At 39.1% G+C, this 13,165-nt stretch overlaps 1 protein-coding gene across 1 annotated transcript; it reads left to right on the top strand.

The window, feature by feature from the left end:
• The first annotated feature begins 8,439 nt into the window (after positions 1-8,439).
• LOC129400151 (leucine-rich repeat-containing protein 14-like) lies at positions 8,440-11,056 on the top strand. Its single transcript, XM_055123530.1, has 3 exons — positions 8,440-8,729; positions 9,174-9,773; positions 10,537-11,056. The coding sequence occupies exons 1-3, from the start codon at positions 8,440-8,442 to the stop codon at positions 11,054-11,056; spliced, it is 1,410 nt and encodes a 469-aa protein (XP_054979505.1).
• The last annotated feature ends 2,109 nt before the right edge of the window (positions 11,057-13,165 follow it).

Here is a 13,165-nt window from a genome sequence, read left to right as displayed (position 1 = left end):
GGATACTCTCGGTAGCTTGCCGGGCTCTCCAAGAGGTATATATATATATAAGGCGGCCGACCCGGGTTCAAATCCCAGCATCCCATATGGTCCCCTGAGCACGGCCAGGGGTAATTCCTGAGTGCATAGCCAGGAGTAACCCCTGTGCATCGCCAGGTGTGACCCAAAAAGCAAAAAAAAAGAAAAAGAAAAAAAGAAACGGTTTTGTTTTTACTAAGCCGGCAAAAATTTATGAAAAAGGAATCCAGACTGCAGTTTTTTCATTTGCCATCCCTTATTCACTGAAAAGCTTCAGTCTTTTTGTAGGACACCGAAAATGGTTTCTGTTTGCTGAAATAAAAGCAAAACCTCGTCTCCACTTTTCCACCTGGCCTGACATCCAAATCCTAGAGACTGGGTCCCTGTAAAGGACTTTACATCTCTGAATAATTTTATCTAAATCATTTTTAATTCTATTAGAACTTATTTATTCTGAGCTATCCTGAATTTCCCTATGTTTTTCCGCTGATGTCATTTCATCAGAGCAATTCAAAAAATTCAAGGTGAGGGGCTGGAGCGATAGCACAGCGGGTAGGGCGTTTGCCTTGCACGCGGCCAACCCGGGTTCAAATCCCAGCATCCCATATGGTCCCCTGAGCACCGCCAGGAGTAATTCCTGAGTGCAGAGCCAGGAATAACCCCTGTGCATCGCCAGGTGTGACCCAAAAAGCTAAAAAAAAATTCAAGGTGAACAGTGCTCTGGATAGTTGCTGTCTAGGAGAATCCGTATATATTCCCCTTTTTGTCTAAGTAATATATCTTTAAGCGAACGATTTGTTCGTTCAATAATGGCTTGTCCTGTACTGTTATACGGAATTCCCGTAATAAGATTGATACCATAAGCAGGGAAAAAATCACACATTTTTGCAGAGGTATATGCAAGAGCATTATCAGTTTTCATTGTCTTAGGAACACCCATAACAGCAAATGCTTCTAACAAATGAGTAATCACAGCTCCTGACTTTTCCGAAGATAACGCAGAAGCCCATCGAAAATGTGAATAGGTATCAATTGATTGATGAACATATTTTTGTTTACCAAAAGCTGGGATAATAGTTATATCCATTTGCCAAATATTATTTGTCTTTATAACTCGAGTATTAGCTCCCAAAGGCATATGAGGCATATTGATTGCCTGATAAGTAAGACATTGCCTAATAATGTCTTTAGCTTGCCTCCAAGTAAGGGCATATTTGGTTTTCAACGCACGAGCATTTTGATGATGTAAAGCATGAGATTTTTCAGCATTTATTACTAAAGCAACCAACTAATCAGCTTGATCATTGCCTTGAACTAATGGACCAGGAAGACCGTATGAGCTCGCGTATGAACAATGTATAAAGGATGTTTATGGTCTCTCAAAACTTGCTGCAAATTTTTAAATAAAGAAATAAGCTCAGAGTCACTCAAAGGCAAAGCAACAGTAAATATATGATTGACAGTCCAAGCTGCATACTGAGAGCTCTTTACAACATTTATTGTTTCAGAATAATATTGTAAAAGAGAAATAATTGCAAACAATTCATTTTTCTGAACCGATTTATATGGAGTTTATAAAACCTTATCATTTTGCATATTAGTATAAGCAGCCTTCTTTGCTAGCATCTGTGAAGAATGTAACAGCAGACTCAATAGGTTCAGCTTTTATAATTTTAAGTCAAATCCAATTAGTAAATTTAAGAAATTGAAATAATCTTTTGCTTTGGAAAGTTGTTATGAATTTTGCCCAGATAATTAGTGCAAGCAATTTTCCAATCTCCATCAATTTCCCATAGCGCTTGAATTTGTTCACTAGTCAATGTTACAATAATTTCAGTAGGATTGCTCCCTATTAATTGTCTAATTCTTCTTCTTCCTTTGAAAATTATTTGAGATATTTTATTTACATAAGTAACCAATGTTTTACCAGACTTGTTACGTAAAAAAGTCCATTCCACAATATTAGTTCCTTGTACCAAAATCCCAGTAGGAGAATGTGAAGTATACAACACTATCAGACTTAAACTTTCTGAAGGGTCAATTCTATTCAGCTGAGCCTTAATAACAATTTCCTCAATTATTTCTAATTCTTTTTAAGTTCTTGGGCTAAGTTGTCTTGGACTATTTAAAGAGGGATCACCTTCCAATGTTTGAAACAAATTTTGTAGGGCATAGGTTGGAATACCCAAGGAAGGGCGTAGCAAATTTATATTTCCTAGTAGTTTTTGAAAGTCATTTAAATTTTTTAATTTATCTCTCCGCATTTGGACATTTTGAGGTGTAATTTTACTCTCCCATATTATTTGTCCCAAAAATTTCCAAGGAACCTGACATTGAATTTTGTCCTGTACAATTTTTAAACCCCGTGACTCTAGCTCATAAATTAGAAGGGAAATTTTTTTTTAATCATCTTTAAAATTTATTTTTTTTTAAATTTATTTATTTTTAATTAGAGAATCACCGTGAGGGTACAGTTACAGATTTATACACTTTTGTGCTTATACTTCCCTCATACAAAGTTTGGGAACCCATCCCTTCACCAGTGCCCATTCTCCACCACCCGTAAACCCAGTGTCCCTCCCACCCTCCCCAATCCCATCTCCCCCCCACCCCACCCTGCCACTGTGGCAAGGCATTCCCATAGAAGGGAAATTTTATGAAGTTATGAAGTTACCACTATACCAGTCCTTATGAAGTTATGAAGTTACCACTTCATAAACTTTCTGCAAATTTATTTGAGGTGGAGCAGTGATTAGAATATCATCCATATAGTGAATAATTTTGACTTCAGGGTACTGTGCCCTAATTATATCCAATGGTTGATTAACAAAGTATTGATACATCGTGGGACTATTCATCATCCCTTGAGGCAAAACAGTCCAGTGATATATTTTAGCAGGAGTTTCACTATTTAAGGAAGGCACAGTAAAAGCAAATTTTTCTCTATCCTCGTCTCTCAAAGAGCTGGTATAGAAACAATCCTTTAGATCAATTATGATAATGTTTCATTGTTTTGGAATAATGGCCAAATTAGGTAGGTCCACTTGCAAAGGGCCCATTGGTTCCATGCAGTCATTAACTTTTCTTAGTTCACTTAACATTCGCCATTTACCAGTCTTTTTCTTGATAACAAATACTGGTGAATTCCAGGGACTAGAGCTGAAAACAATATGTCCCAATTCAAACTGTTCTGTAACTAATTCATTTAAAGCCTTAAGTTTTTCTTTTGTTAAGGGGCACCGCTCAACCCAAACAGGCTGAACCTTTCTCCAGACTATTGGGAGAGCTGTTCTTTGAGCAGCTCTAGAGACACCTCTTTTTCTTTAATATATTTCACACCAAGTTTTTGCAACAAATCTCGTCCCCATAGGGTGATAGCTATTGGAGCAATATATGGCTGGATAACTGCCGTGTCTCCATCAGGATCACTACAATTAAGAGATTGCACACTCTGTTGAACATCAATGACTATACCCATACCAGAAAAAGTAATGTCCACACAACGCTTTTGCCAAACCATAGGCCAATGATGAGAGGCAACAACAGTAACATCAGCACCTGAATCTAACATACCCTACAGTTTTGTTCCATCCTCAAAGGCCATAACTAAAGTAGGTTTATCATCAGTAATCTTTTTTGCCCCAAATATTTCTGCATTAGTGCTTCCAAAATCACCTTTTCTTCTCATGCCTGTATTATTTCCTAGTATGCACGGAAACAAAAGCAGTCAAGTAATACGTTCCCCGTTATATATTCTGATGTTCACTTGAACAGTGACTATAATTGAGATTTCAGTCACAAAATCACTGTCAATGAGTCCCATTTTTACATTAACACCTCGCAGAGTCATACTACTTCTCCCTAGGATCAATCCTGCTGTTCCTTTTGTAAGGGGACCATAAACATTAGTTGGGATTTTATAAATTTTATTAGGAGTCAGAAACAAATCCTGTAAAACTGAAATATCAGCGGTTACACTTTTCCGTTGCTCTCATAAAGGCAATATAAGATAGTTTTTTGCCAATGCTCTAGGGTTTATTGATTATTATTATGATAGGGGATGAAAAACTTTCGAATTTAATTTGAGGTTTTATTGAAAATTTCCAGTATTGTTGAAGGGGCCCTGGGTCAAGCCCCGACTCCCATTTCCTGATGGCTCATTAGCTTTTCTAACTTTTTCTGTTTTGTAATGACATTTATTAGCCCAATGCTTCCCCTTCCCACATTGTCTACAGATGCCTGGTTCTTTCCTTATTTCAGATTTAATATGAGAACAATCTCATCTGAGATGTCCAAAAGCTCCTCAGCCATAACATTTTACCTGGTTCACTCTTTTAAAAGCAGTGGCTATTCTTTGTGCCTGATGGGTTGGTCTTCCCACTTCCATACATACATTAATAATATCATCCAGAGAGTTTTTACCCATTAACTTAGCAGTCTGAATTTCCTTTTGGCAATCTGCTGTAGCATTTTCCACCGCTAATGTTAGCATAAGCATTTCACGAAGGCCTTCATCAGGTATAGCCTTTTCAAGAGAGTCCTGGAGTCTGGCAATAAAATCTGTGTAAAGTTCATTTACTTCCTGAAAGATTTTTATGAATGACATAGTACGTTTTGAAGAGGTCTCAAGATAACGCCACGCCTTTAGCCAGGTCTTATTAATGGCTCTAAAATGTTTGCCTCCAGGGGCTGGAATGATAGCACGGCGGGTAGCGTGTCTGCCTTGCAAGCAGCCGACCTGAGGTTTGATTCCCAGCATCCCATATGGTCCCATGAGCAACGCCAGGAGTAACTCCTGAGTGCATGAGCCAGGAGTGACCCCTGTGCATTGCTGGGTATGACCCAAAAAGAAAAAAAATAAAATGTTTTCCTCCAAACGGACTTGTTCTTCTGCTAAAGCCCACTTGCCAGTGCCTAAAATCTGGTTCACAGTGATATCACCATGTTTTGGTGTTTTAATTATAGCAAATTTCTCAGCCTCTTCTCTCCACCAAAATTTAAATTGTACATATTGATAATTTTCTAACACTGCCTTTGCAAGATTTTGCCAATCAAGCATAATTACAGTATTAGTTTCTGCAAAATTTTCGAGAAGGGCTAGCACATAGTTAGAAGTAACACCATAGGTGGTCACGCTTCCTTAAGCGAGGAAAGAAACTTAAAAGGAACAGGCTCATATTCCCCTGCCTGTCCTTTTCTTTGCACATCAGGATTACAAATGACTGGAAAAGCCATAAACTGAACAGGCTGTTGGCTCAATTTTGTCTTATGTAAAGGAGCTTCAGATTTTTGCATCAGAGAATGCAACTAAGGAGTAAACTTAAAAGGGCAACACAGAGATTCCTCTTCCCTATTCTTACATAAGCCGGGAAAGGAACTGCCAAAGGGTCAGGATCAGTGATACCTTGTACAGCAGGCATTATCCTTCTTTCAGAAGGGCGGTGCATCTCAAGGTACTTCATTTGTCTAATTAGTTTATCTAATTTTTAATTAACTTTTCTCAACTCTTGGGTGCTTAAAACCTCTTTTAAAACCGAATTCTCTGTGTCTCACTCGAAGCTGCTAGACTCAGACTGGTCAGGTGAATCATCAACTTGATATGAATCACCAGATAATATAGATGCTGTTGGCTTAGCACAAAATTTAGTCTGAATCAAAGATTTTTCCCCACTCTTCTCCTCTAACACAGGAGTTTCTCTGCAAGTTGCTTTGAAAACTTGTGCATGACGCAAATTTTCCTTACTTTTTCCCATAGTTCTAAATTAAATTGTTCTCTATTTTTTTGCTTAAACCAATGACAATACCATTGTACCCTCTCAAGGAGGTGTAGCTTTATATGTTTCTTCAACGGCAGACCAGCTGCTTTTGTTAGAGAGTTCCAGATGTCAACATAGGCATACTGCTGAGACGGTACAGAATTACCCATTACTCTTTTCCTTTTTCTTCCTTTATTTATTCTTTCTTTGTTTCTTTCTCCTTTTCTTCTTTTACCTTTCTTTCTTTCTTTCTTTCTTTCTTTCTTTCTTTCTTTCTTTCTTTCTTTCTTTCTTTCTTTCTTTCTTTCTTTCTTTCTTTCTTTCTTCCTATCTTTCTTTATTCCCTTTCTCTTTTTCTTCTTCTTCCTTCCTTTCTTTCTATCTATATTTGTTTATTTCTCTCTCCCTTTCTTTTTACTCTTTCTTCCTATCTGTATTTCTTTCCTCCTTTCTTTCTCTTTCTTTTTCCTTCTTTCTATCTATATTTCTTTATTTCTTTCTATCTTTCTCCTTCTTTCTTCTCTTTCTATCTTTATTTCTTTCCCTTTCTTTCTTCTTTCTTTCTTTCTTTCTTCCTATATTTCTTTATTCTCTTTCTTTCTCTTTTTCTTCATCTTCCTTTCTATCGATATTTCTTTATTCCCTTTCACTTTTTCTTCTTCTTCCTTCCTCTCTTTCTTTCTATCTATATTTCTTTATTACTTTTCTTTCTTTCTTTCTTTCTTTCTTTCTTTCTTTCTTTCTTTCTTTCTTTCTTTCTTTCTTTCTTTCTTTCTTTCTTTCTTTCTTTCTTTCTTTCTTTCTTTCTTTCTTTCTTTCTTTCTTTCTTTCTTTCTTCCGTACTGGGCCTTTATCTTCATAGCCTCATGTTGGGCCCCATATGTTGCAGTAAGGTTTGGTTAGACAGTCTGACACATTGAGATATGCACGTGAAAGAAACAATTTATGGAGGATCACAAACTGTCTCTGGTGTTGTGCCCCAGAGCAGCCTGTTCAGCCCCTTTTATTAACTAGCTTAATGTTCTAACCAATGATATTCAGCCACATAGGCAGAATATGCAAATTATCTTCGTCAGTGGAAACAGTATTAAAGTCAGTCATATAACAAGAAGCATAGTCAGTTAAAGTAACAGTAACAGAAAAACAATTTTTAAATCCAAGCCTAGCTAGGCCGGAGATTGTGAGATGTTGTACACCAACAACTTCCTTAACAAATCAGTAGCTTAGTGGGCAGATGAGAAGGTTAAACACCGGTTACCCCCTAATTCCTACATTTCATTTGGTTCCTAAAATGTCCAGTGATCCTCAGGCATTAACAAATTACAGCAAGGTAAACCATGTCAGGCGTGGGGGCAAGAGACTCTGCGTCGCTCTCTTCTGGGAGCATTGTTTTACAGTCTCTGGATCTTGGTCATTGATGGGATAACACAGTGACGGGGGCACTTTGTTAGTGTGGCTGCCAAGCCACTGGATAATGGGGGGTCTGGGCCTGGCTGTCTTTACTGGGAGCCCTCTGAGTTGGGCGGGTTGAGTTTCCCTCCCCACTCCGAGCAGAACCCCGGCAGCCGAAGACCTCCAGAACTCAGCCACAGCCATGCTCAAGGCCACTCTCCAGATGTTCAGATGAGCCTCACGCATGAAGGAACCGGCAGAGGAACCCAGGTTTGTGGGACCCAGGGCTGAGATCTCCAAACCTACTTGTATCAGGATGGCCTTCTCCATCCAGACACCCTATTTTCCAGTATATATATGCAGACACACACACACACACACACACACACACACACACACACACACACACACACACACACACACATATATATATATATATATATATCTGTAAAAAATATTTCCCTCTAAGATTTGTTGCCTCCTACTTTGAACCCCATCAAATGTGGTGCAGTACTCTTGGAGTATGGGTAGGGTTGTGGTATGAAGTTGCAGCTGCATGGTCCAGGAATAGGTTCACTCGTGGGTGAGTCTCGGCCCAAGTGTGTGGAGAGTGGCTGTGTGCATGGTGGCAGTTGAGTTCTGTACCCAGGGCAGGGTCCCTTTGGGCAGGGAAGGGTTTCACCCACTCCCCTCTGGGTCGCCCCAAATGAAACAGCTTGGCACGGGGTCTGGTGGCATGTTATGGCAAGCGTCATGTTATATCATAGCTTATCTTATTCTGTCTTTGTTGTTACAAGGTTTACTGTTGGGATTGTGATAGTTTGTATGATGGGATTTCATAGTTATCCTCATTTAACTCACAACTATTTTGAAGTTAGGCATTCTATACTTTAAGATAATGATGAGAGTAGACTTATCTAAATTTTAATATACTATCCTGGCCTTAAATTGTATTCTTTCAGCAAAATTGTTGGGAAGAAGGCAGCTAGGTGTCAACACTGTCTTCTGCTAACTTACATTTTATTCCTTACACAAAATATACCTAGCTATATATTTGTCTCCTTTTAACTTATACTTATTTGTGTACAAATACATACTTAGGTAGACATTTATGCTTCTATTCTTTGTCTATGATTGAGGTTAGCTTAGATTATCAAACACAACCAATTTTTTTCCCAGTGAGTTCATTTATTCTAACTTGGAATGAAATGTGGGTCTTGAGATGTCTTCTAAACATTTAAAAATAATTTTACCTTAAAGGAGCTTTAGGAAGATGGACCAAAAGACCATGCCCACACTGATGGAGTTTGCTGCTAAAAGTCTGCTGAGTAATGAGCCTGCAGCTATCCAGGCACTGGAAGTCCTCCCTAAACACCTCTTCATTCCATTGTTCAAAACTGCTTTCTTAGGCAGACAGAAGGAGGTGCTAAAGGCAATGGTCAGAGTTTGGCCCTTTCACTGTCTGCACATTGGAACACTGAATATACAAGAACCACCCTATGAAATATTGGAAGCCATGGTGGATGGTTTGCAGTTCATCCCCGCCCAGAACACTCCTTCAGGGTAAGGCAAATACAATTTAGCACAGTGAATCAGCAGGTGGATGTACTGGACCCTGGGACATGGGAACACCAATAGTTTCTCAAAAGGAAGGAACAATGAGTTCTTAGGATCTCTCTGAATCTATTGCCCCACATGTGAAGTGACCTTGAGCACTCCGAGTCTTATAGGGTCGAGTAGATAGAGAATACCATGAATGGATTTACTTCCTAAGTGTGATTGATTAGAACAGCTTATACATCAAGACTGAGAGAGCCAGAAGTGAAGAAAGCATGGGGAAAGAGTGAAAGATGCTTGCATTTGTATATAAAGAACTTGTATGTGAATGACATGTGGACTGAAAACCAGGGACAAATAGTTCTGCCTTATCGCACATGATTGAACTCGTTGGGTTTTAATGAAACCTGCTATGCCTCATTTGTTTTGTCTCCTTTTCTACCTTTACAGGGACCCCAAACTGAGGATCCTCGATTTAAGGCAGTCCCATGACTATGGAATAACATGCTCTTACAGAGCCAAACAGTCTCTCTGTCTCCACTCTTGTGTTTATTCGGAACACTCCATCATTAAAGTAGAAGAAGCCCTGAATAGAGTTAGGTGCAGTGAAATGGCTACTCCTGAGTCTGAGCCTGTGTCAGCCTGGAAACCCATCGAATTAGTAGTCAACCTTTCTTTCAATTCTAACTTGAGAACAAAGAGATTTCTATATTTTCTTAAGAGTAAGGTTGAGCAGAGCTTTGGGTCATTGCACCTCTGCTGCAGATATTTGCAAATCAATCAAATTTCTGTGCACACAAGTAGCCTTCAAATACTGGATCCAGCATGCATTGATCACCTGGAAGTGAATCGGGTTCATCTGAAGACAGTCGTCACCCTTTTACCTCAGTTGATTCACCTGAACAGCCTTACGCTAACTAGCATCCCCTTCCAATCTTGTAATGGGCCCAACTTTGAGATTTTTCTCACCTGGCTTGGGAAGCTGGACATCCTTCAGGAGCTCAGCTTGTCTTTCTTCTACCTGTCAGATCAACTACACAAACTACTCAGGTGAAGGGGTGGGGATGGAAAAGGGACCGTGCTTAAATGCTGCTAAGTCTCAGTTTTCCCTTCTACCTCAGTTTGGGAATGCTGAAAGTTTTTTACTTAACACTAGAGAGAAGCACTATGTGGCAAGCATAATAATAAGGATAGAAAAGGAAACTCTTCTCATTCATTAATTTCATTACTAAGTAAGCCATGTGCTGACACCCTGAGTAATTTCCATGTACATAGTTGGAAAACATTTCTGTTCTTGCTCATCTGGAGAAAATTCTGTGCTGTAAAACTGATGAACATACCTCCATGGATTGAGCACAGTCGTGAACACTGATAGATTATTTTGCTTTGGTAGTTCACTGAGGGTTACAGCCTGAATGAAGACATAGTCTCCTGGTGAACACTGGAAAGCAGTGCTCAGTTGACTAAATTATCAGACCCATCCTTAGCAAAAAAAGTAAATGGAGATCCTTCATTGATTGTATTGTCTGTTCTGTATTTCTTTTTCTTATTATTTCCTTAACCCATAAAATAATTACTGATGTGTACATTTTAAAGATTAATAGCCTGAGCCTGGAGTTGGAATAATTACTATCCCTGGGTCTTAAATATGTATATTCTCGCTCCAAAGCCCATGTAGTTAAACTTGCTGCTGCCTTTTTTTTTTTACAAATTAGTTTTCTCTAGAGAACTTCAGGTAGCTATAACTCAGGGATCACTGGGCTGGCTCAATCTTTTCTACTTCCAGAGTAATCTTTCTTTCCTTTCTTCACAGAGTCCTGCAGAGCCCTGTTCATTTGAATACACTGAATCTACCTTTCTGTGATCTTTCTAACAAAGATCTCACTGTACTCTCACAAAGTTCTCAAGTAAATCACTTAAAGCGACTGGATCTGAGCAACAACCAGATAATTGTGGGAGGCTATGAGCCCTTCCTGACTCTACTGGAGAGGGTGTCTGGCACATTAGAGTATCTGGAGATAAATAACTGCAAAATCACTGACTCTTCTCTCTCTGCTATCCTCCCAGCCCTGGGTCGCTGTTCTCACCTCCGTTTCTTGAGCTTGGCCTACAATTCCCTCACAATGTCTGCACTCCAAAACCTTCTACAAAGTTTAACAGCTTTGATGGATCTGAAACGTGTAGTTCATCCTGTCCCTGTCCACTGTTACGAACAAGGTAGTTTCAGAGGCAGTTTGGACCGTCGTAAACTTGCTGCAGTGAAGGCCCAATTGAACTTGATGCTACAGACGGCACAGCGGAATGACATGTACTGGACCACTTATCCTGAATGATATTCACAGAATTGCTTCAATACAGATGTTCTGGGTTTCTGCTGGCCTGTAACATTTGTGCCTCACATTTGAATGTAGATTAACACACTTTGTGGCAACAGTGTCAGTCTCTTAAACTACTCACTGTTTTTGCCTAAAGCCAAAATTTGTAATAACGTGTGAAATCTACTGTTAATTAGACTTACCTCTATTTTAGAAAGTAATCTCCCAAAAGGTAATAGTTGAAAGTGAATGGTTCTGGGATGTCTTGCCCATTGCTTGCTAACTACATCTTCTTGTTACAAACCAGTTTTGGTTTCATAGCATAAGTTAGCACAGTCATGGCATATGATTTCCCTGCTCAATTTGATTGGTCCTATTAAAGACTAATCAACAATGGAGAAAAGTTAGATCAATAAAAACCTTTTCCTGATGTTGTAATTGTAGAAGGCCGTGACTTTCCCCTTGGATTCTTTAAACATACTGACCTTAAGATTCCCTGGATTGTTTGTTGAGAAAGTAGTGGTAAGTTAAAGGAAACAAACTACTTCCGTGCCTACAGGTACCATTATCGCTATGTTGCTACATACTTTGTTATCTTTTTGGCACACATTTACCCTTCTGAGAGTATTCATTGTGACAAGTAGTGCTTCAGGTGCTAATAAAGAAAAAATCCCTGGTCTCAAGTAACTTGGTTTATAGGCATCCTTGATTAATCAGTTTCTCCATTCTTTCTTTGGTCATTTGAGAGTTTCTTATAACACCATTCATACCTCATTTTTTAAACTTTCTATTTAATAACTGTGAGATAGACCCTTACAAAACTGCTCATGATTATATTTCAGTCATATAGTTTTCCAACACCCATCCCTCCACCAGTGCACATTTCCCAGCACCAGTGTCCCAGGTTCACTCCCATCACCCACTGCTTGCCAATATGGCAAATATAGCAGACACTTTTCTTTTCTTTTCTTTCTTTCTTTCTTTCTTTCTTTCTTTCTTTCTTTCTTTCTTTCTTTCTTTCTTTCTTTCTTTCTTTCTTTCTTTCTTTCTTTCTTTCTTTCTTTCTTTCTTTCTTTCTTTCTTTCTTTCTCTCCTTTTGGGCATTGTGGTTTGCAATACAGATACTGTAGGGTTATTGTGTATATCCATTTACTGACTTCTAACACTCAGATCTTGTCCAGCGTGATCATTCCCTTCTATTATTGTCATACTGGTCTCTTTTTTATCTTACCTATCCTCAGCCCCACACAATCTTGTGGTTAGTTCCAACCATTGACCAGTTCTCCTAGCCCCTGTTTTCCCTAGCCACAAATATTAGTCTTCTACTACATATATTTTATATACCACAAACAAATGCAGTCATTCTATATCTGTCCCTATTCTTTCGAGTCATTCCACTCAGCATAATACTCTCCATGTCCATTTCTTTGTTTGTTTTTGTTTTTTGCTTTCTGGGTCACACCTGGCGATGCTCAGGGGTTACTCCTGGCTCTGCACTTCAGGAATTACCCCTGACGGTGCTCAGGGGACCATATGGAATGCTGGGAATCGAACCCGGGTCGGTCGCATGCAAGGCAAACGCCCTACCCACCGTGCTATAACTCCAGCATCTCCATGTCCGTTTCTTTATAGGCAAATTTCATGACTTCACATTTTTCCTAACATAGTGTAGATTCGATTGTGTAGATGTGCCATAGTTTCTTTATCCATTCTTCTGTTTTGGACACTCAGGTTGTTTCCAGCTTCTGGTTATGGTGAATAGTGCTGCAATGAACATAGGAGTGCAGATGATGTTTCTGCTGTGTGTTTTTGGGCCCTCAGGGTTATTCCCAGGAGTAGTATTTCTGGGTTAAATGTGAGCTCAATTTCTAGATTTTTGAGAAATGTCTGTATTGCTTTCCAAAAAGGCTGGACTAGTCGTCATTCCCACCAACAATAAAGGAGAGTTCGTTTCTCTCCACATCCCCTAGTACAAGCACTAGTTGTTCTTGTACTTTGGATGTGTGCTGGTCTCTGTGGTGTGAGATGATATCCCATTGTTGTTTTGATCTGCATCTCCCTGATGATTAGTGATTAAGAGCATTTTTTTTCTTGTGCCTTTTGGCCATTCAAATTTCTTCTCTGAGA

Source organism: Sorex araneus, chromosome X (genome assembly GCF_027595985.1).
Source record: "Sorex araneus isolate mSorAra2 chromosome X, mSorAra2.pri, whole genome shotgun sequence".
Lineage (NCBI taxonomy): Eukaryota > Metazoa > Chordata > Mammalia > Eulipotyphla > Soricidae > Sorex > Sorex araneus.
This window is presented reverse-complemented; position numbering and strand designations above follow the sequence as displayed.